This window comes from Hyla sarda, chromosome 8, assembly GCF_029499605.1.
Source record: "Hyla sarda isolate aHylSar1 chromosome 8, aHylSar1.hap1, whole genome shotgun sequence".
NCBI lineage: Eukaryota > Metazoa > Chordata > Amphibia > Anura > Hylidae > Hyla > Hyla sarda.
In genome coordinates this window covers 43,354,384-43,378,905 of record NC_079196.1, presented here as the reverse complement: position 1 = coordinate 43,378,905, position 24,522 = coordinate 43,354,384, and the positions used below count along the sequence as shown (strand labels likewise).

Sequence of the window (24,522 nt, the reverse complement as noted above, 5' to 3'; positions counted from 1 at the left end):
GGCCCTCCCGCTGTCCTGTAAGCTGTTCGGGATGCTGCGATTTCGCCGCGGCTATCCCGAACAGCCCACTGAGCTAACCGGCAGCTTTCACTTTCGCTTTTAGCCGCACGGCTCAGCTCTGAGCACGCGGCTAAAGGGTTAATAGCGCGCGGCGCTGCGCACTATTGGAGGCGGGTCCCGGCTTCACTATGACGCCGGGCCCGCCGTGATATGATGCGGGGTTACCGTGTAACCCCGCGTTATATCACGGGAGCAGGACCAAGGACGTACCAGTACATCCTTGGTCCTTAAGGGGTTAAAGGAATGTGGACTTTTAAGGATGTATTAATATACTGCAGTGTTTTTACAGTATTTTTAGAATTTTATCTCTTTCTAGTAAGAAGAATCCTACAGCAGTTCTGCGGCAGCAGAGGAGAGGAGATGTGATAGAATCTAGGATCTCAGGTACATACTACCTGTCGTTGCATCTTTTATGACAAATACCTTCAGAACTGTCATGTTTATGTATGTGACCTTTGTTATTTGGTGTAGCTATGTATTGGTTACACGATATTCACATTTTCCGATCATCACAATGGTAAAAGCTGCTGCCTATCCCTACATAGAATAATTATGAGTCACACGGTAAAGCTTCCACATTTGCCATCATACCGCCATGACTTTGCTGTCAGACTGGTTCTTCCAGTTGTTACTGAATGTAAATGAAACTTGAGAATATAAACCTGAAAAAGAAACTTTACAAAATTGATTTGTTTTGTATCTTTTAGTCCTTATTATTTTCCTCTGCCACTACTGTGGCGAAGCACTATGTAGAAAGCCTTGTGGGGGTGTAGGGTAATAAAGGGCGCTGTTAACCCTTGTCACTCGTGACGCCAGGGTGAGGGTTAAACTCTGTAATGATGCTGGGCCTATCGACCACCCTTCCCAAGAGCGATAGGTGAGTGTAGAATAAATAGATTGTCCACAGCAGTGCTGAACTTAAAATTTGCAGGAATCTTTACTGAAAATTTTCTGTATATGCAGTAACGGTAACAGTCCAGATAACAGTCTTTACAAACAGCACAGCAGTGACTGACAGATGCTTAGGACCGGAAAGTTCCCTTTAGATATTGAGGATTGTATTTGCATAGATCCGCTGGATTTAGGGGTTAGATTAGGTCCAGAGGTCTTGCTGAGATAGCGGGGAATTGTAAGAACTATCCGTCTCTAGCGCAGGCTTAGGCCGCAAGGCTTTGGGCCTAGTAATTTGTCTTGTAAGCTGCGGAGGTCCTACCTCGTCCAAAGTCAGCAACCCAAGAGAGCGACAATAGGGCGCAGCTCCCTTATATGGGCAGGGGCTGGCCGTTTTGGATTGGTCCAATCAGCTGTCACTCACCGTTACAATGGATTGTGGGTGATCACATGTCCAAAACCAATAAAGGTCGTTTAGCAAAAACCATAGAGTTCTGCAACCCGGTCACAGGTCCTGCGACGCTAAAACAGTGAGTAATACCATATACATTTATTTATATAGATAATATTTACAAATATTAAATGACTAAGGGGGTGACTAGGGGTTAGATGAGGAAAGCGAACCCCGACAGTCCTAGGGACTCTAACTTTGGGGACTAATTACCAAGGCACAGTATGAAATACGTTGCCGGGACACCACAAACCCCCTTACTTAAAACAAGTCGACCCCGACGCCTGTCCCCTAAGGTAGAGGAACTAGAACAAGGACATAATTATAAACATTCTATGTACACTCTGAAGACATTTTTTTAGTCTGACTAGTATCCTTACTAGACAATTATGAAGCTTACTAGACATTAGGAAGCTATGTAAGCATTATGAAGCTACCTAGACATTATGAAGCAATCTAGACATTAGCTTCTAGCTCCTTAGACATTTTTATAGCTCTCTATACATTTATAAGGCTAACTAGACATTAGTACAGCTCTCCATACCTTTAGTTTCAAGCTGACTAAAACATTTTTGAAATCCACCCACATTTATTTTTGTTTTGCCATGATGAGTCACCTGTTAGTACACAAAAAGGGTATATTGGCTTGCCTGAGGCTCTCTACCAATAAGATTAGCTACTAGGATCTATCGGCTACACGCTACTTACCCCTAGAACACAACAGTATAACCTACCTAGGTTACCTTTAGAAATACGTGTTTAATTTTTAAGCTTGCAAGAGCACTTACTGGCCAGGTAGAGCATCTCACACACGTAATAAAGAGAAGAGAAATATGAGTGTACCTAACAGTGGCAGGAATTGAATATCAATAGGCTACAATTCCTAAGTGTTTATTGAGTGTGAGACATATTTTTATTTTTGTGTATGTACTGAAGAAAACTGAGGTAGTACATTTAAGTGAGCAATTTAAGTTACTATGTGTGCAGGTACTGAATGTAAATCTTGATATATTAAGGGTAGTTTACCCTGTGTAGTCCTTTGAGACCATCGCAACACCACCTCTGAGCCATCCGGAGTCTCTTCACCTAACGATTCCGCAGAAACTTCAGTCCTCGAGGGACCAGCTTGAGGGCTGGACACAGTAGCAACAGCTTCAGTTGGACCGGGAGATTCTCTGAAGTCAGGTGGAGAAGGTGCAGCAAAACTTGGCAGCTACAGGAACAGAACTGGTACTGGGTGTAGCAACCAACGGTGGCTGACTAGGTGGAGCAGCTTTTGGCAGTTGGCTGGGTGGAGCGGCTACTGGCAGCTGACTGGGTGGAGCAAGCAGTGGCAGTTGACTGGGTAGAGCTGGACATGGCATACCCCATTACATGGCAGGCTGATGAGGGGAGAACAAAGGAATGTCCATGGTAGGATGAATCCCTTCTCCAGGTACATACTCTCTCACTGGCCTTGCTGGAAGAGGAGTAGGCGGGGGTGGTCCGGACAAAGCTTCTTTGAGGCACGCTTTTATTCTATTTCGGTGGACCACTTGGGGCTCAAACCCTTCCTTCTGTACCTCATACACATTCGTTTCAGGATAGGGTATTGCAGTGATAGTATAAGGCTCCGTTTCCCACAGAGAGTCCAATTTATGGGTCCTAGGGAATTTCCTGAGCCACACTTTATCTCCAAGTTGTAGGGGCCAAGCTGAAGCATGCTGATTATAATCTTTCTGCTGGCGGTTGTGGACTTCGCCCATTTTCTTCTCAACAATATCTCTGGCCTCTTCTATTCGCCTTTGATGCCTCCGAGACCCAACCTTGAGAGACTTGAGGGGAATTGTTGAAAGGGGCTTGCAACCCAAAGACCCGATCCTTTGGCAATTGGCCATGTCGGCCCATCATCAGGAAAAAGGGCGTATACCCTGTAGAACAGTGAACAGTGTTGTTGTAAATTTCCAGGAGCTCGAGTAGTAATCGAGGCCACTCTTCATGCTTTGAGACAGAGGCGACCCTGAGCATATGGATGAACACTTGATTAATTCTCTCACAGAGCCCGTTCCCCTGGGGATGGTAGGCTGTCGTACGAAGCTTCCTGCAGTCGTGTAACTGGCAAAGTTCCTGGAACAACTGAGCTTCAAAGGCTGTTCCCCGATCCGTGAGGACCGATTCGGGACACCCGAGAGGTTGGATCCAGTGACTGTAGAAGAGCTGGGCAGCCGTCTTGGCGGTAAGGTCCTTGACAGGGACCACGACCACCCACTTGGAATAATGGTCCAACATGGTCAGGGCGTAGCAGTAGCCAGACCGAGTGGGGGTCAGTTTCACATGATCCAGGGCAACAATCTGGTTAGGCCTCTCTGTGCGGATGGGATGTAAAGGGGCCCTGGCGTCCCTCCGGGGATTCTTGATGATGTTGCACACGGAGCATTCAGCGCACCACTTCTCAATGTCTCCCCACATCCCTATCCAGTAAAACCTTCTCCGGACCGTGGCTTCAGTCTTGTGGACCCCGAAATATCCTGACTGGTCATGGTATGTGTTCAACAACAACCTTGGGGATGTGCATCCCCTCAGGGAAACCCTGAATAGAGACCCTCTGCGGTCTAAAACGTAACTTTTAATAATTTCAAATAATAATTTTTGTGTGCTCAAAATTTCCACTAAGTGGCAGTGTATGCTAAAATTACAGTCCCTATTTGTAATGATTTTTATTGCATTCTATGCATGGATGAACCTGATCACAGGGCTCTGTTTACAGCGCTCTGCTCTGACACCGTCTACTGACGTAGTGTCACAGCGCACCGTGATCCATCCATATTGGTATGGGGACTGAGCTAAAATCTCCTCCTCTGGCTCAACGTTTCGCTAGGTGGACCTAGCTTTTTCAAGAGTATGTGTTCAGGACCATTGCATGGTTCATGACCCTTCGAGGGACTAAGATCTGGTGTAGGCGGTCTCTGGAAACTGGGTCCAAGGATTTTCGATATAGAAACCCTTTGTGCAGGAACAGGCGATTCCTCTGTTTCCAAGTTCCCTTTCGGCTGCGATACAGTAACTTGATAGCCACGCCCAGGGGCGGGACGTGGCGCAGCGCGGGCTTTTTTCGTGCGCTTCTCTGGCAGCATGTTAACTCTTCCTGTGCTGACCAGACCAGAGGATCGTAGCATGTATTCATTTCGCAGTTTACACATTCTTGCTGCGCATACATTTTCGCCTCCCCCCTTACTTTTCACGTGGCCCCCTTGTAACGTACACCACACGCACCGCTCTCGTACACAATAATGCGGTTTACAGCACATGAATAAAGTCCGTTATATTGGGGGGAGTACAGTTTCACTAGTGGCAATAGCAACAGGCACACACCCGAATCCTGTTGGTCAGACGCCAAAAAGTCTTTGTGGTGAAGCACTATGTGGAAAGCCTTGTGGGGGTGTAGGGTAGTAGGGGTGTCGCTGTTCAATATAATAAAGGGCGCTGTTAACCCTTGTCAGTCGTGAAGCTAGGGTGAGGGTTAAACTCTGTAGAGATGCTGGGCCTATCTCCACCCTTCCCAAGAGCGATAGGTGAGTGTAGAATAAATGGATTGTCCACAGCAGTGCTGAGCTTAAAACTTGCAGGAATCTTTACTGAAGATTTTCTGTATATGCAGTAACGGTAACAGTCCAGATAACAGAGTCTTTACAAACAGCACAGCAGTGATTGACAGATGCTTAGGACTGGAAAGTTCCCTTTAGATTAGGAGGATTGTATTTGCATAGATCCGCTGGATTTAGGGGTTAGATTAGGTCCAGAGGTCTTGCTGAGATAGCGGGGAATTGTAAGAACTATCCGTCTCTAGCGCTAGTCTAAGCCGCAAGGCTTTGGGCCTAGTAATTTGTCTTGTAAGCTGCAGAGGTCCTACCTTGTCCAAAGTCAGAAACCCAAGAAAGCGACAATATGGCGCAGCTCCCTTATATGGGCAGGGGCTGGCCGTTTTGGATTGGTCCAATCAGCTGTCACTCACTGTTACAATGGATTGTGGGTGATCACATGTCCAAAACCACCAAAGGTCCTTTAGCAAAAACCATAGAGTTTTGCAATCCGGTCACATAACCCGCAGGTCCTGCGATGCTAAAACAGTGAGTAATACCATATAAATTTATTTATATAGATAATATTTACAAATATTAAATGACTAAGGGGTGACAAGGGGTTAGATGAGGAAAGCGAACCCCGACAGTCCTAGGGACTCTAACTTTGGGGACTAATTACCAAGGCACAGTATGAAATACGGTGCCGGGACACCACACTACTTTCTCTAAACACTGGTTATATGCATATCATTATAATGTACAACTCTGCTATTCAACGCTGTCCTCCTATGTCCTCTTGGTGGCCCTCTGCTTGTGTGGTGGCTCATGCTATTGATTTCACCATCAGCAAGTCTGGTGGTCAGACAGCTGGAAGACTTTGATGCAGATTTATCAATCTGTATGATCTGCCCATGGCATCCAATCACAGCTCAGCTTTCATTTTATTATATGTTGTTAAAGGGGTATTCCAACTCTAAAAAATGTATTCTCTTTCCACCGAATAGGGAATAAGTGTCTAATCACAGGGGTTCCGACCAACTCTCCACACTGAATGGAGCGGTGGACAGCATGACTGCCATTCTTTTCATTCTCTATGGAGCTGCTGAAGATAGTGAAGCACTGTATCTTCGACAACTGCCATAGAGTATGAATGGAGGGGTGGTTGCATAGTAGGCAGCAGTTTCCCCCATAGTAGGAAGTATAAGTGTGGTAGCCCTTGGCGGGTGTATGGTAGTGGTGGTATGGTATCGGTATATGAGGGGTTAATGTTAACCCTATAGTTCGTGGTGCCAGGCTGCGGGCTGTTATGCTGAGGCTATGCTCTGGCCTATCGCCGCCCTTCCCAGTAACGATAGGTGCATGAAATGACTGAAGGTCCACAAGGAGATTGAACTTGAACAACTTTACTTAAGTGCTTGCGATACATCCAAGGCACAGTAACAGTCTCGTACAAACAGTCCTTATGTTGCTTAGTGACTGACAGTTGTTGCGGACCTTGAGCTATTTATACAGTCTCTGAATTTATGGTAGATATTTGCAGATCCATCCGGATTTAGGGGTATTATTAGGTCCGGTGATGCTGCAGAGTGTCTGGGAATTGATACACTCTATATTTTAAATGATCCGGCTGTTGCCGCAAGGCTCGGGCCTAACTCACTGCGTTAGTTGCGGTACAGGTCCTTCTCGTTTGACAGCCCAGGAACAAGAGAGAGAAAACATGGCCGCCGCTCTCTTATATGGGCAGGGGGCGGGGTGAATCCGATTGGTCCGAACATCTGTCCTCCACCATTACAGAGAGTAATGGGATTGCTTACGTCACAGGGCCTCCAAAGGTCCTTAAGCAGAATACCATAGAGTTTACCTAGTCACGTGACCTGCAGGTCCTGCAACGCTATGGAACAGGTAATTAACCATTTATTTACATATATATTACCCTATTTACATTAACCTTAAATAAATTACTGGTCTATGAGCTGGAATAGAGGCAACAAGGGGTAAACTACATCACAGGGATCCCTACGTCCTAGGGACTCTGGCTATGGGGACCCACAGATACATAGGTACCGTATAGGATGCGGTACCGGGACACCACATAAGTGCCCCATATTAGGTAGGCAGCAGATTCCCCTCCATAGAAAGCAGCAGTTAACCCCATAGTAGGCAGCAGTTTGCCCCCATAGTAAGCAGCAGTTCCCCCATAGTAGGCATAGGCAGCAGTTTCCCCTATAGTAGGCAGAAGTTTTCCTCTCCTCTCGGATACTGACCTCCTACTGGTCTTCTTCCCCTATCGACTCCTGGGGCTCACTCAGCGCGGCCTCTTCTCTTGTTTCCTCTTCCTCAGCGCTCCGATACCTCATGATGTCAGATCTGCAGTGCATAGGAAAAGTTTGCCCTCTTGTGTTTGCTGGCTTAATGCAGCCACAGGTACAAGAGTGACGTCGTGACCGACACGACTCCTCCATGTAGTTCTCCCGTAGAACTGTATGGGGAGGGGGTGTACCGTCGACCTCAGAGAGGTCAACGCTACGCGCATTAGCCACTAACATAGAGCGCCAATGCGGGGCCCTGTTTTGGAGATAGCGGGAGGTCCCAGCGGTCGGACCCCCAGCGATCATACACTTATCCCTTATCCTGTGGATAGGGGATAAGTTGTCTTTTGCTACAGATGTCCTTTAACTGTAGGCCCCTCATTATGAGGTATTTACAATTAAATGTGGGACATATAAGTGCCATTCCGGGATGGAGGGACATGACCCCAAAAATGTGAATGTTCACTCACAATTTTTCCTGCTCCCTTTCTTAGACCCATAGGGAGACATTTATCAAAACCTGTGCAGAAAAAAGTGGAGCAGTTGCCCATAGCAATCAACCAGATGGCATCTTTATTTTTTAAAAACATATGTGAAAAATGAAAGAAGCTGCTTTGATTGGTAGCTATGGGCAACTGCCAACTGCTCCGTGTTTGCTCTGCACTGGTTTTGATAAATCTCCTCCCTAATGTTTATATTTTTCCAAAGACAGAATCATATGAAGGCTTATTTTTTTGCTGTACTTTTTTAATGGTACTTTTTTTTTTTTTACTTATTCTTTTATTTATTTTTTAACATTCCAAAGAAGAACAAATACAGAGAAATGACATGTGACATAAAAAAAAAACCCTTAATTAGTCCCACAACTGAGAAAAAGAAAATCAAAATAAACAGGCAGAAAAAAATACCATGCATCAAATCCAAGGTTGGCAATAGAACGAGCCAACAACTAGTTCGGAGCCACCGTGTGAGGCTGTATACTAAAACCATCAATGCCTCTATGTACCGTATATACTCGAGTATAAGCCGACCCAAATATAAGCCGAGGCCCTTAATTTCACCCCAAAAACCCAGGAAAAGTTATTGACTCGACTATAAGCCTAGGGTGGGAAATACATCATCCCCCCCGTCATCATCCAGACCCCCGTCATCATCCCCCCCCCTTCATCATCTCCGCCTGTCAATCCCTTCATCAGTGGTCTTCAACCTGCGGACCTCCAGATGTTGCAAAACTACAACTCACAGCATGCCCGGCTTATACTCGAGTATATACGGTACCAATTTAAAGTAGGATTCTTACCACCGTTCACACGCTATCACCCTTCGTATAGTAGTCCAGCCATCTAAGATATGTTTTGGGCATGCTGGCAATTGTAGTTTTGCCACACCTGGAAGCACACAGGTTGAGAAACACTGCTGTATTGTTGTGACACCATCCAAGAGGATACATTATTATCTTCATTGACATGCTGATGTTTTGTAAACTTTCTATTTTATGATGTTCATTGTGTTTTCTGTTCATTTTGTCTGTTATGAGGACATCTAGCGGCCAAAAGTAATGTGCCAGATAGCCAGACATCTAGGGGCCAGTAGAAGAAGACTTTCTAGGGAAGTTCTTTACTGTAACCATGTCTGTAATCATAGTGGTCTCATCCCTCCAAATTATTTTTGGGATCCTCTTTAGATACTGTTCATTATATAGGTGAGAGGTAGTGTAGTAATGAGTATTTTCTGGAAAAACAAGACTGAACAGTTGAAGGTCTGACCTTGCAATGTACTGATAATGTATTTGTGCAAGATACCACATAACACCTTCTGAGATCTTGTGGAGTCCATGTCTTAATTAGGCAGACAGTTTTCAACTGGCACTGTCAGAATAAAACACTTTTTAAATGTTGTACATCTTTCTAAAACATTACATTTCTAATATACAGGGTAGGCCATTTATATGGATACCAAAGGCAAACCTTCATAAATCTGACCACAGAAAGGGCCATTCCACAGAATCAAAAGCCTTTTCTAAATCTAGGGGGGTCATAATTCATGATCTATGTTAGATATCACCTGCTGCAATTTTATGGCAAGAATAAGAGAAATAGGACTGCATGAGCCACAATCGCTGTGTTTTTTTTTATTTTTATTTTTTAAAGGTTTGAGCATGATAGAGAGTGGAAATGAAACTTCCATAAGGGACAGGTAAAGTTCCTGTGGGACAATTGTGGTGACTACTACAATTGACAGGTTGCAGGGTGTATAGATCAGTTTGGGATGCCAGGGCACCATTAACCTACACGGTTTGAGGTTAAGATTGCTTCTCCTGGTCCAGGTGCAGGGTAATGAATACACCAATGCAAGTTTACAGATAACTATCTTCACTTTGCCGAAGGTAGCAGATCTGAAACTATAGAGTCTCTTGTGCAGAGCGATAGGCAGAGTTGAACCCGAGGAGCCTTTTGCCTCGCTGGGAGTTGTAGTTGCTGTTGAACGCAGCTTCAGGGTGTGTTCACACGTACAGTATCCTGCACAGATTTCATGCGCAGGATTTGTAACTGATCAGTCATTTAGTTTACATTGAAATCTGCAGCAGAAAATTCTGCGCATAAAATCTGCGCAGGATATTGTACGTCTGAACACACCCTTAAGATTATTAGGAGCACATGCTGACTTGAAAGATTTAACTTGACTGACTGACTGAAGAAGAGATTTTCCCAAAGAGCTTTGCTTACTGCCAGGGTTTTTCCTGAGATTGGCGTGGCAATGGAATTTTTTTGTCTTCTACCCCTAGGCTTCTCCTCACGTTATGCTAGCTGGAATACACTCTCCTACACTCTGGCTCTGACTGGACAGGTCCAGACTCAGACGCAGACTGAACAGCTCCTTCCCCTCCCCCCCCCACTCTATTTAAGGGCTAGATTTGGGGTCCCCCATTGGGACATCAGGGTCACCTGGTCACGCTGCCACAATCCCTTAAAGTTACAGTGCATAAATTAGTACATAACATTCCATAACAATATATCACATTATACCAGGTCAGACAATGGAGCAGTGGGCCTAACATATAGACAGCAGGGATGCCCGAGGCAATATTTAGCCCATAGGACAGCCTTTGATGCTGGGACACCCCACATCATATCCATATGAGCTCCATACTGCTCCACAGGAAGTCCATCAAGCTTAGATGTTTTCCTGTTAGGGAATGAGCTGTCCTAGCTTAACAGTGGGTGGTTTGCTCCCCACTATTTTGGCTATTGATGTCCTGCTTTATGTGTATTGACCTGGGTGTCTGCTGGGACTTGTGGTACTACAGGTGTTATGTCACTGATGGTACAAGCGGTAAACAGTTTGATGTATACTTTCGCTCAGGCCACGCACAGCCAATGGAGGCTCTGTACTAGGTGTTATAGGTGTGTGTGTTATCCCTTTGTACTGTGGCAGGTAGAAGACGTGGCATCCAGCATGTATCCTCTTCCCTTGCCTTTGTGGTGACACAGAGGTGCAAGGAATTCCTATCCTGTTCGTGACGCCAACATTTGTGGTGACACGGGGGGGGGGGGCAAGGAATTCTTATGACTTTGTGACGCCAGGGCACCGTTAGCCTATACACGGTCCGAGGTGGAGTCGGCTTCTCCTGGGCCAGACACAGGGGGTAATAAACACACCGACGTCAGGTTACTGATAAGTGCCTTTTACTGAGCAGGGTGCAGATGGTATTACACACACAGTATGGAGCAGAGTAGAAGGGATGCAGTGTAACCCTTTGGGAGCCCTGTTGCCTTGCTGGGACTTTTCACCAACTTAAATTATACTGACTTGAGATCAGAGACTGTAGATTTCCCATGCTGGCTAGGGTTATGATAAGGTCCAGTTACTATCTCTGCCAGGGCTTGACTCACTGCTGAATGGGGAAACCCTTGCAAAATGGTGGGCAGTTTTGAGAAGATATTTTTCTTAGGCTTCCCTGTAGATTCATCACATATGACTTCCACCTCCTTTCCACACTGTACGCAGCTTTAGTACTCAGGCTTAACTGGGGCAAATCTTCCCCCCTACACTATATACTGACCAATTTAGGGGTTCCCATCGGGAAGGCAGGATCACCTGGTTTACACAGCTCCTCTTGCTCTTAAAGGCATAGCACATAGACAACAAATTATTCAGTGCATACAGAAAATATTATAAAGTGCATTAACATATTAAACATAACAGACAGTTTCTCAGTGGACCCAAGATATGTGCAGCAGGCATGCCTAAGGAGATCCGCAGCCCACAGGACAGCCTTTGGTGCTGGGACACCACAAACTCCTCCTCTTAAGAACAGCCATCCTCAGCGCCCAGTCCTGGAGGCTGGGGATTGATGAGGGTAGTGCAATGAAACAGTCCCTTTTAGAGGAAGAACAAAGTCCTTTTGGTGCAAATATTAGGAGTCCTTCCTTGATGTGGTTGGTGCCCTTGTTGACGACCACTCGCATTTTTGGCTTAATGTAATAGTGCCATATATTTTTACCAGAGAGTTAGGCTAATACTTTTTAGCTGTAGTAATAAAGACGGATGGGGACATACTGACACACCACATACACATAACAAGTATTGAAGCTCTTCCTGAGGCTGTAGCAATTTTGTACCAAGGAGTAATGTCCGTTTATCTGTATTTTGTATTTTCTGCTTTGAATCCTGTTCAGACATTAGGTTTGTGTCTGAACAGTTTATGTGTTAATTCTCCCTGGGATGGGAAGAGTTAACCTTCCTGACTTCAGCACTGGGAGGATATATAAGGCCTCTTCAGGTGCTGTTCTGGGCTTAAATTATACCTGTTACTCTGACCATGTTTGCATTATGTTTACTATATCTGTCTGAGCACATATCCTGAGTTTTAACCATGGATATCGGTCCTGTTTGATATATACGGATTATAGCCGGTGATGTTTTAGTACTTTTGTCAGGGTTTAGTATCCTTGTATTGTTTGTTCTGCATATGCTTTGTGTTTCCTGAGTCTGTATTCACACTGTACGTTTTGTTAGTCCTGTTTTGATCTTGTTTGATCTTGAATCTCCTAGGATAGAATACTGTTCTGAGCTTTGTTCTATCCGTCTTTCTAGGAATGAGTTAGTCTTGTGTCTGTACTCGTGTTTGCTTGAATTTAGGATTTTTGTTTCCTCCTAGGCCAGTATCCTGATCACTTGGTGGAAAGTGCCTGTTAGTTAGGAGCCTATTTGGCTTTGGTATTGATGTCCCTCCATGATTGGAGTGGAGTGTCTAGTGTGTTTATGGTTCTGTGTTCAGTGTGAACAGTGCTCTTGATTTCCTGACCTGTTAGTTTGCTATATCTTGCCTTGTTTGTATTTAGGTATCTGTTTGTTGGTTATTGTATTCCTGTTATGTTCCTGACATGTTCTCCAACTTTGTACAGTTCAGTTTGTTTTGTTGACTTTGATGCCTATGCACTTTAGCGCAAGGAAGGGACCGGCTTCAAGTTGTCGATCCGTCGTTTAGAGTGGATGGGCATGTAGGCAGGGAGAGTGGTCTTAGAGACAGATTTAGGGCTCACTCCATGACACAAAGTGGCTCTGGAAGGTGGGCCAGAGATGCCATAGGCTATCCATTGCTACCGGTCCTGTGCCATGGGGCCCATTGGCTTATAGCATATTCTCCCCAGGACTGTAGAGTAGAGAACACCTTATGGCCACACCTGAGGAACATGACAAGAGACATACAGACTCCTTCCTCCATGTTAAATTCCAGCCAAGGTATCCCCTTGAATTTCGGGGTAACCTCATGCCCATTAGAAGAAAATTAGTACGAACTCCATGGAACATTTAAAGAGAATACATCCTGACTGAAAATTCATTTCTGACTATAAGACATTTGATGACTGTCTGGCTTTTTTTAATTTCACTAAGGACAGTACTGAATAAGACATTAGAAAGACTGAATAAGGCAATATCGTACACTTGAAGACTAACTGAGTACATTGCAAGACTGTCCAGGTTATACGTTTCCTGACCACTAGAACATTTTTGGCATACTTAGAAAAGCACTTTAGTGTTTGGCACCAAACTAGGTAGATAGAAGAATGCTTTAGAAGTTCATGGTTCAATACTGGGCACCCAAGCGTAGATGTTTTGTAATGTCCGTTAATCTGTATTTTGTGTTTTCTGCTTTTCTGTTCGTGGACGCCAAGATTTGTGGTGATACGGGGGTATAAGGAATTCCTATCCTGTTTGTGATGCCAAGATTTGTGGTGACACGGGTTGCAAGGAATTCTTATCACGTGATGCCAGGCAGGACACCGTTACACGGTCCGAGGTAGAGACAGCTTGTCCTGGTCCAGACACGGGGGGTAATAAACACACCGATATCTGGTACAGATAACTGCCTTTCACTAAGCAGGGTGCAGATAGTATTACACACACAGTATGGAGCAGATTAGAAGGGATGCAGTGTAGCAAATAGCATAAATGATCATTTTACACAAAAACGTACTTTTTCAAATAAAGTGGCCAACATGATTTGATGCTCAGTCCATACCTGTTATGGGACATTACATATGGGGATTTTATCTTGTACCATTTAAATATAGATTACATAGTTTGTAGCCCTCTTGTTTTGTATCAGGGACCCTGTGAGTGGGGGGTCACTACCCTTCATATAGGACCTGACCAGTTAGCCTGCATTTGTAAGTTTGAAATCATGTGTTAATATTTTATTGTGTTCCCTGGGCATTGTGATATATGCAGTGACATTTATTTTGTGTGAGACTCACGGCAGTAGGCTGTAGCACTCAGGGTAGTAGTGGATCCACTGGACCTGTGTGGTAGATGACGTGGACCGTGCCAGGAGTCTAAGGTGCTGCTGGTTTTCACCAGAGCTCACCACAAAGCAAGATGGATTTGCTGCTGTAGGCGGCACCCAGGTCGCTACCCCTGGCACGACTCGACCACACAGGTGGCTGAGGAGATTCGAGGCTCTGGACGGATACGGCATCTCGTGGTCTGGATAGCAGAAGGTCAAGGCAGGTGGCACAAATGCGAAGTCAGGATCGTAGCAGAAGGTCAATAGGCAGGCGGCACAGGAGCAAGGTCAGGTCATGGAACAAAGGGATCAGGAACACAGCAAGGTAAGACTACAAATGCTTTCTCTAGGGCACTAAGGCAAACAAATATCTGGCAGGGGTAAGTGGGAGGTGCTGATACTTATAGGATAGGTACAGGTGTAGTTGATATTTACGGGCGCACTGGCCCTTTAAATCTTAGAGCTCTGGCCACGCCCGCCCTAGGAGGCGGGGGCACACACACCGGTGCTGCAAGAGGACCGGAGGGACAACAGAGAGCAGAGGTGAGTGACGGGCGGGGATTCGCATGTGGGCACGTCCCGCAATGCGAATCCCAGCCCCTCCGGCAGTGGAGGACAGAGGAGGGGAGCACGCACAGCCAGCATGTCTGGCCGGAGCGCAGAGCATAACAATCTCTGTTTTTATATTTAAAGAGTACCAGTTATGTTTAAAATTCCTGGGCAATCTCGCAGCCGGAGACTTGCCCTGAGATGACGTGATCAGAAAACCTATGTCTGGAATTCTCATAGACTTGTAAGGGAATTCCAGACTTCCCTAAGACCGATCTAAGGGTGAGTCTTGGGCTACAAGATTGCCCAGAAGTTTAAAACATATCTAGCTGCTGGACATTATGACCAGTATTCTTTACCTTATTTATTCTTGGTATGTGCAGTAGTTTTTGCATGATACGTTCTTCCTTGTGCAGTTGTTTTCGATTTTTCATGTATACATGCTCACCTGTATTTTTGTATCATTTAAATTTAGTAAATGCACCTTTTCATGTTTTACCCCAAGAAAGTCACATTCTAACGCATGTTGAGGTGGCTTCTTCTTAAGCTTAAATGGGCACTGTCAGTATCAAAAACTTTTAATATGATTTTTTTTTTAAATGTTCTCCTTTTTATAAAAATAATGGCTTATTAAAAAAGACCACTAGGGGTCCTCATACCATCCAGAACATAATCTTGCATCATCTTTGTCCCAGCGGAAGCACAAGCTGGGACAAAGTCTGGGAAGTGAATACAGGACTAGAACTCCTCTGTGCTCACTCCTGTCCTGTTTAAAAAACAGAGAGGAGTAGGTTACAGAGCAACCTCCAGTGATTGGATGACGAGACCCAGAAAAGCACAGCAGACTCAGGGAGGAAGTGAATGTATGGTGAAGGCGGGCTCACTGCTAGCCTCAGACACACTCTTTCCTGAACAGTGGATATCAGAATGAGTGAGCAGCAGAACAGAGGGATTTTTGAGCCAAATATAAAAGCTAGAGACATAAAAACACATGTAAAGCATCTGCATGACCTAGTGAGTAACATATAGAAGCATTCTTTTTTTTTCCCCCTGTGATATGGCAGGTACGCTTTAAATCAAGGGACAATGTAGTACAGTGATCACTCAACTTACAATGGCCTCAACATACAATAGTTTCAACATACAATGGTCTTTTCTGGACCATCGTAACTTGAAACCAGACTCAACATACAATGCTACAGACAGTTCAGATCTGTGAAACTTGTCAATGGCTGGAAGAACCGACGAAACAGAATGGGCAATTTACTGGTAAAACACCTGTAGTACTGAAGTGTATGCACTGACTGGTGTCTGGTAGCGCCCCCTACAATACAGAGAGGTATTACATGTTCTGTAAACTTTACCTGTACCAGGGTTACCTGCTCCTTTGGACACCAGGTGAGGGCGGCTCCATTTTACTTTTTTTTAGGACATTGTATGTATTGTACAGAACCCTGAAGAAGCTCCTGTCCTCTACATAGACCAGTGTTTCCCAAGCAGGGTGCCCCAGCTGTTGCAAAACAACAACTCCCATCATGCCCGGACAGCCTTTGGCTGTCCGGGCATGCTGGGAGTTGTAGTTTTGCAACAGCTGGAGGCTCCCTGCTTGGAAAACACTGAGATAGACAGTGATTTACAGCTCCCAGCAGATCTGTATTACTTTTATATGTAAGGATTTGCTTTATCTGTATTAGTTATCTACATATTTTTCTTTAATCCTCCCTTTTTCCTATTTTTGGATGACATTTTGGTGCCTTTAGAACCAATTACCAGGTTTCCATAGAGTTATGGTCTCAACATACAATGGTTTCAACATACAATGGTCGTCCCGGAACCAATTAATATTGTAACTTGAGGGACCACTGTACATGGTTTATATACTGAGAGCGCACAGGTCATTAAACACGAGGCATCTGACTAATGACAAATTACACACTGGGAAAACCCCATCTATTAATAGCTTTAGCAACATACGCAAAGCAAATGGCACATTCCCCCCACCATGTATAATTCTTCATTCCGTAATCTGCATCCATAATACCCCCTTTAGGTATATATGTAGGTATGAAAACAGATTCTTATTGCCTCTTCCACCCTGATGTATTTTCAGTTTCCAGCTTGTGACTCCGCAGTGAGTGAATTCCCCAGCTGGCAGCGTAGGGCTGGACTTGTGAGATAACAGAAGAGAGAAACGAAACTGAAATTCTGACATCCGCCTTCTTTCTATATAAGCCGAGGGCTGGAAGAGCAAGAACACAGACTCCAACACTGCAGTAGATGCATGTGATTGGGTAGGATTGATTTCATAGCAGGAATCTCCAGGAAAGAACAAGTCGTTTTCACAGCGTTCCATACACAGTAAAACGCAACCATGCAGCACGACGACAGCGACGAAATCCATAGATACATGATCGTGATCTTCACGTCTCGGCTGTGCGAGCTCATCCAGGTGGTGCCGGTACTGGACAACATGCATGGTTTGGATCAGGAGTTCAAGGAAGAATTAAGAGCCAAAGCAGCTAACAATGGGAACACGGCTGCAGCCAGAATGCTTCTGGATCGGATGATATCGGGGCCCAGGTGGCGCGGATGGTTTGCAGAGTTTGTCACTGCTCTCAGGCTGGCCGAAAATACCGGAGCTGAACTGTACCTGAACCCCGAAAACCTACCGGCCCCCGAGCATGAGGTCAAATATGACACCTGTCTGGAGCTGATTTCTTTACTATCTCACCAGCTACTCGAAAAGCTGGAACCTAAGGAGACGGCCGAAAAGTGTTTTAGTGAAGGAATATGCAGCAGGGAGGATTTGGACATTGTAAGTTTTTGTAACTATTTACATTGGGGGGGGGGGGGGGGGTGGAGGGGTGATTGTACTATTAGGGCAGTGTTACCCAACCAGGGTGCCTCCAGCTGTGGCAAAACTGCAACTTCGGCTGTCGGGGCATGCTGGAAGTTGCAGTTTTGCAACATACATGCTGGGAGTTGTAGTTTCACAACAATAGTTTTGCAAAATGCATGCTGGAAATTGTACTTTCCCCCAATGATGGCAATGCATTTCTGAGTGGATACTGGTGGAATTTTGCAGTAGAGAGGGAAGTGCTCATGGGTGTATTGGGAGAGGTATTAGCAGTAGGGAGGGAAGTGTTCATGGGTATATAGGGAGAGGTATTAGCAGTAGAGAGGGAAGTGTTCATTGGTGTATAGGGAGCGGTATTAGCAGTAGAGAGGGAAGTGTTCATGGGTGTATAGGGAGAGGTCTTAGCACTAGAGAGGGAAGTGTTCATCGGTGTATAGGGAGAGTTATTAGCACCAGAGAGGGAAGTGTTCATGGGTGTAAAAGGAGAGGTATTAGCACTAGAGAGGGAAGTGTTCATGGGTGTATAGGGAGAGGTATTAGCAGTAGAGAAGGAAGTGTTCATGGGTGTATTAGCAGTAGAGAAGGAAGTGCTCATGGGTGTATAGGGAGATATATTAGCAGTAGAGAGGGAAGTGCTCATGGGTGTAAAAGGAGAGCTATTATCAGTAGAAAGAGGGAAACACTCATAGTTGTATAGGGAGAAGTATTACCAGTAGAGAAAGAAGTGCTCATAGGTCTGTAGAGAGAGGTATAAGCAATAGAGGGGCATGCTCATTGGTGTATAAGGAGAGGTATTAGCAGTAGAGAGGGAAGTGTTCATGGGTGTAAAAGAAGACGTATTAGCAGTAGAGCGGGAAGTGTTCATGGGTGTACAGGGAAAGGTATTAGAAGTAGAGAAGGAAGTGCTCATGGGTGTATAGGGAGAGGTATAAGCAATAGAGAGGAAAGTGCTCATGGGTGTATAGGGAGAGGTATAAGCAGTAGAGAGGAAAGTGCTCATGGGTGTATAGGGAGAGGTATTAGCAGTACAGAGGGAAGTGTTCATGGGTGTATAGGGAGAGGTATTAGCAGTAGAGAAGGAAGGGCTCATGGGTGTATAGGGAGAGGTATTAGCAATAGAGAGGGAAGTATTCATGAGTGTATAGGGAGAGGTATTAGCAGTAGAGAGGGAAGTGTTCATGGGTGTATAGGGAGAGGTATTAGCAGTACAGAGGGAAGTGTTCATGGGTGTATAGGGAGAGGTATTAGCAGTAGAGAAGGAAGTGCTCATGGGTGTATAGGGAGAGGTATAAGCAATAGAGAGGAAAGTGCTCATGGGTGTATAGGGAGAGGTATAAGCAGTAGAGAGGAAAGTGCTCATGGGTTTATAGGGAAAGGCATTAGCAGTAGAAAGAGGGGAGTGCTCATGGGTGTATAGGGAGAGGTATTAAAAGTAGAGAGGGAAGTGCTCATGGGTATATAGGGAGAGGTATTAGAAGTAGAAAGGGAAGTGCTCAGGGGTGTGTAGGGAGAGGTATTAGAAGTAGAGAAGGAAGTGCTCATGGGTGTATAGGGAGAGGTATAAGCAGTAGAGAGGAAAGTGCTCATGGGTGTATAGGGAAAGGTATTAGCAGTAGAAAGAGGGAAGTGCTCATGGGTGTATAGGGAGAGGTATTAAAAGTAGAGAGGGAAGTGCTCATGGATGTATAGGGAGAGGTATTAGAAGTAAAGAGGGAAGTGCTCATGGATGTGTAGGGAGAGGTATTAGAAGTAGAGAAGGAAGTGCTCATGGATGTATAGGGAGAGGTATTAGAAGTAGAGAAGGAAGTGTTCATGGGTGTATAGGGAGAGGTATTAGCAGTAGAGATGGAAGTGCTCATGGGTGTATAGGGAGAGGTATTAGCATAATAATGAAGGGGGCAGGGTCAATGGGGGAATATGAAGGAGACAGGGGAGCTCAGCCAGCTAGCTCCCTGCCTCCAATGCACGCTGGGGCGTATTAGGAATAAAACTATTCACAAGTATACAGTAACTCTGCACCTAACCAATGTATTTTAGTGAGTAATCCCAAATTTCGTATTAGAGGGGTAAAGGTTTCTGCAGTAATATGAGGAAGCATTACTTTACTGAGAGAGTAGTGGATGCATGGAATAGCCTTCCTGCAGAAGTGATAGCTGCAAATACAGTGAAGGAGCTTAAGCATGTATGGGATAAGCATAAGGCTATCCTTCATATAAGATAGGGATAGGCATAAGGCTATCCTTCATATAAGATAGTAATAGATATAAGGCTATCCTTCATATAAGATAGAGATAGACATAAGGCTATCCTTCATATAAGATAGAAATAGGCATAAGGCTATCCTTCATATAAGATAGGGATAGGCATAAGGCTATCCTTCGTATAAGATAGGGATAGGCATAAAGCTATCCTTCATATAAGATAGGAATAGGCATAAGGCTATCCTTCATATGAGATAGGGATAAGTATAAGGCAATGCTTCATATAAGATAGAAATAGGCATAAGGCTGTCCTTCATATAAGATAGGGATAGGCATAAGGCTATCCTTCATATAAGATAGAGATAGGCATAAGGCTATCCTTCATATAAGATAGAAATAGGCATAAGCTATCCTTCATATAAGATAGGGATAGGCATAAGGCTATCCTTCATATAAGATAGGGATAGGCATAAGGCTATCCTTCATATAAGATAGAAATAGGCATAAGGCTATCCTTCATATAAGATAGAAATAGGCATAAGGCTATCCTTCATATAAGATAGAAATAGGCATAAGGCTATCCTTCATATAAGATAGGGATAGGCATAAGGCTATCCTTCATATAAGATAGGGATAGATATAAGGCAATCCTTCATATAAGATAGAGATAGGCATAAGGCTATCCTTCATATAAGATAGGGATAACTATAAGGCTATCCTTCATATAAGATAGAAATAGGCATAAGGCTATCCTTCATATAAGATAGGGATAGGCATAAGGCTATCCTTCATATAAGATAGGGATAGATATAAGGCAATCCTTCATATAAGATAGAAATAGGCATAAGGCTATCCTTCATATAAGATAGGGATTAGTGTTGCTCGCGAATATTCGCAATGCAAATTTTATTCGCGAATATAGCGCTATATATTCATAATTACGAATATTCGTTTTTTTTTTTTTTTTTTCACAGTACACATCACAGTGATCATCCCTCTCTGCTTCCAGCTTGTGTGGTGTAAAGAAGGCTCTAATACTACTGTGTGAGACTGGTGTGCGAAAATTTGCATATGCGAATTTTCGCTTATGCTGATTTTGTATAAGCTAATTTTCGCATATGTTAATTTTCGCATACGCGAATTTTCTCATATGCGAAAATAAAACGAGAATATTACGAATATGCGAATATTCGTCCATATATTCGCGAATTCGAATGTGGCCTATGCCGCTCAACTCTAATAGGGATAGGCATAAGGTTATCCTTCATATAAGATAGGCATAAGGCTATCCTTCATATAAGATAGGGATAGGCATAAGGCTATTCTTCATATAACATAGAGATAGGCATAAGGCTATACTTCATATAAGATAGGGATAGGCATAAGGCTATCCTTCATATAAGATAGGGATAGGCATAAGGCTATACTTCATATAAGATAGAGATAGGCATAAGGCTATCCTTCATATAAGATAGGGATAGGAATAAGGTTATTCTTCATATAAGATAGGGATAGGCATAAGGCTATCCTTCATATAAGATAGGGATAGGCATAAGGCTATACTTCATATAAGATAGGGATAGGCATAAGCTATCCTTCATATAAGATAGGGATAGGCATAAGGCTATCCTTCATATAAGATAGGGATAGGCATAAGCTATCCTTCATATAAGATAGGGATAGGCATAAGGCTATCCTTCATATAAGATAGGGATAGGCATAAGGCTATCCTTCATATAAGATGGGGTCAAGGACTTTTCATTATATTCAGAATATTGGGCAGACTAGATGGGCCAAATGCTTCCTACTGGTTCTTATCTGCTGGCACATTCTATGTGGGAGTTTTTTCAAAACCTGTGCCCAGAAAAAGTTGACCAGTTGCCCATAGCAACCAATCAGATGGCTTCTTTCATTTTCATTTTGCAGAGGCCTTGTTAAAAATGAAAGCAGCGATCTGATTGGTTGCTATGGGCAACTGGACAACTTTTCCTCTGCACAGGTTTTGATGAATCTTCCCCATGTCTCTATGTTTCTATGCATTATACACAATGACCAGCAGATGCCGCTGTTTGCAAACAGATTTAGCATACTACAATTTTCTATTTTGCTTAGGCTAGGTTCACATCCGCATTGAGCTCCATCCATATTGTTTAAGGTTTGTTAAAGGGGTTCTCTCATGAAGAAGACGCAGCGCTCAGCAGATGGCCCCAGATTCAGCTTCTCTAACCCCTGATGACCCTAACTCTAACCCCTGATGAGAGGGTTAAATGTCTGCCATTCAAATCAATGTGATTGTGTATCACATGTAGAGTTCAGGCTCTTATAGTGAGGGGCATCACCACTATGAATGCCATATCCCCTATAAGGGCGTTAGCTCTCAACTAATATAAGACATACTGTAGATTCCTGAGGCCATTTACCCATCTAACAATGAAGAGATGTATGGTTTTGGGGTAGGTTCACACAGCACAGTTTTTGGAACAAACCATCAGTTACAGGAAACCTCTGATGTGATATAAAGATTTGAGATAGAGGTCTCTGAAGTTTTTAACCTCTTAAGGACCCATGACGTACGCGAACGTCATGAGTCCGCTCCCAATCTATAACGCGGCTAATAGTGTGCGGCATTGATCACGGTACCGCACACTATTAACCCTTGAACGCCGCGTCTAAAGTGAAAGTGAAACCATGCCGGTTAGCTCAGGGAGCTGTTCGGGATCGCCGCGGCGAAATCGCTGCATCCCGAACAGCTTATAAGACAGCCGGAGGATCCCTACCTGCCTCCATGCTGTCCGATCGCCGAATGACTGCTCTTTGCCTGAGATCCAGGCATGAGCAGTCAAGCGGCAGAATCATCGATCAGTGGTTTCTCATGAGAAACCACTGATCAATGTAAAAGATCAGTATGTGCAGTGTTATAGCCCCATATGGGAGCTATAACACTGCAAAAAAAAGTGGAAAAAAAAGTGAATAAAGATCATTTAACCGCTCCCCTATTAAAAGTTTGAATCACCCCCCTTTTCCCATTAAAGAAAAACAGTGTAAATAAAAATAAATATATATGGTATCGCTGCGTGCGGAAATGTCCGAATTATAAAAATATATCGTTAATTAAACCACACGGTCAATGGCGTACGCGCAAATTTTTTTTAAGTCCTATCAATGCAAAAATGGTACCGCTAAAAACTTCAGATCATGGTGCAAAAAACGAGCCCTCATACCGCCCCATACGCGGAAAAATAAAAAAGTTATAGGGGTCAGAATATGACAATTTTAAACGTATAAATTTTCCTGCATGTAGTTATGATTTCTTCCAGAAGTCCGACAAAATCAAACCTATATAAGTAGGGTATCATTTTAATCGTATGGACCTACAGAATAAAGATAAGGCGTCATTTTTACCGAAAAATGTACTGAGTAGAAACGGAAGTGCCCAAAATTTACAAAATGGCGTTTTTTTCCAATTTTGTCTCACAATGATTTTTTTTCCATTTTGCCGTAGATTTTGGGTAAAATGACTGACATTATTACAAAGTAGAATTGGCGGCACAAAAAATAAGCCATCATATGGATTTTTAGGTGCAAAATTGAAAAAGTTATGAGTTTTTTAAAGTTAAGGAGGAAAAAACGAAAATGCAAAAACGGAAAAACCCCGGGTCCTTAAGGGGTTAAAGAGTACCTGTCATATTCTAAAAAAAATAAAAATAAAAAATAATAAGGAAAAAGTAGAAAAAGTTATATTTTACTATTTTACTCAGTACCTAATCCTGATCATGTACATATAATTATATGTTTCTAGCACCTATATTTCTCTTACAAATACCTTCTAACTGTTGCTCTCTTGGTTTGCCATTCTGTGCTCTGACTCATCTTCCTCCTATGCTGTGCTGGGTCTCTTCATCCAATCACTGCAGGCTGCTCTGTAACCCCCTCCTCTCTGTTTTCATGCTGCAATCTGATAGGACAGGAGTGAGCACATATGAGTGCTAGTACCGCCCTCACTCCCTGGACTATGCCCATTACCGTCTTCTGTAACCTTGTTTTTATTATTGCCTTTGATTGCAGATAAATGCAAAACAAGGGGCCTATGACGCCAACAGGGAACTTCTCAGCAGGATTACCAAGAAGAAGGACTGGTTTAAAGATTTTGTTGGTGTTTTACAAGAACTGGAAAAGAAAGAGCTCATTAAAGAGTTAACAGGAGGCACATATGAAGAATTTATAGGTAACAGAACACACACACACATATATATATATATATATATATATATATATATATTTTTTTTATTTTTATTATTATTATTTTTTTTATTCAATCATATCTAACTTGACAATCAATCATTATTCCTGGTATTAATTCTCACCCCGGACAGTATCATCTTAGGGCCACATGCACATGGCTTTGCAATATAGGATAGGACTGTATGGTCAGAGGTGCTTCTGGGTAGGGATGTGCACAGAAATTTTGGGGGGCAGGGGCTCAAGTAGAAGAAAGGGCACTTCTCATTAAAAAAAAATAGCAAAAACCTTTCATATGTTAATACAAAACAATTCCTGAGATAAGAGACCTCCGACAGTCATATAAGTAGCAAAAACCTCCAAACTCCACAAGGACTTGAATCGGCGCAGAATGGATGAGGAACAAGAAGATCACTAGGCGATTTATTTGGAACAACGCGTTTCGACGCCAGGACAGGCGTCTTTTTCAAGTTCACAAGGTTAGGTTGTGAACTTGAAACGCGTTGTTCCAAATAAATCGCCTAGTGATCTTCTTGTTCCTCATCCATTCTGCGCCGATTCAAGTCCTTGTGGAGTTTGGAGGTTTTTGCTACATTTGCTACACCGTTGCGGTGG

The 24,522-nt window shown here is 43.7% G+C and overlaps 1 protein-coding gene across 3 annotated transcripts in view; it reads left to right on the top strand.

The window, feature by feature from the left end:
- Window positions 1-382: 382 nt before the first annotated feature.
- IFIH1 (interferon induced with helicase C domain 1) overlaps window positions 383-24,522 on the top strand; it is a 100,435-nt gene continuing 76,295 nt past the window's right edge. The window contains exons 1-2 of one of the 3 annotated variants that reach the window (XM_056533765.1): window positions 383-444; window positions 23,734-23,893. Coding sequence is in view for 1 of the 3 variants with exons in the window: in XM_056533763.1 (XP_056389738.1) it covers window positions 16,982-17,425; window positions 23,734-23,893 (604 nt within the window). In the remaining 2 variants the exon portion in view is untranslated. Of the gene's footprint in view, window positions 445-16,748; window positions 17,426-21,707; window positions 21,824-23,733; window positions 23,894-24,522 lie in introns of those variants that run through there. The other 2 variants (XM_056533763.1, XM_056533764.1) reach the window with 2 other exon arrangements.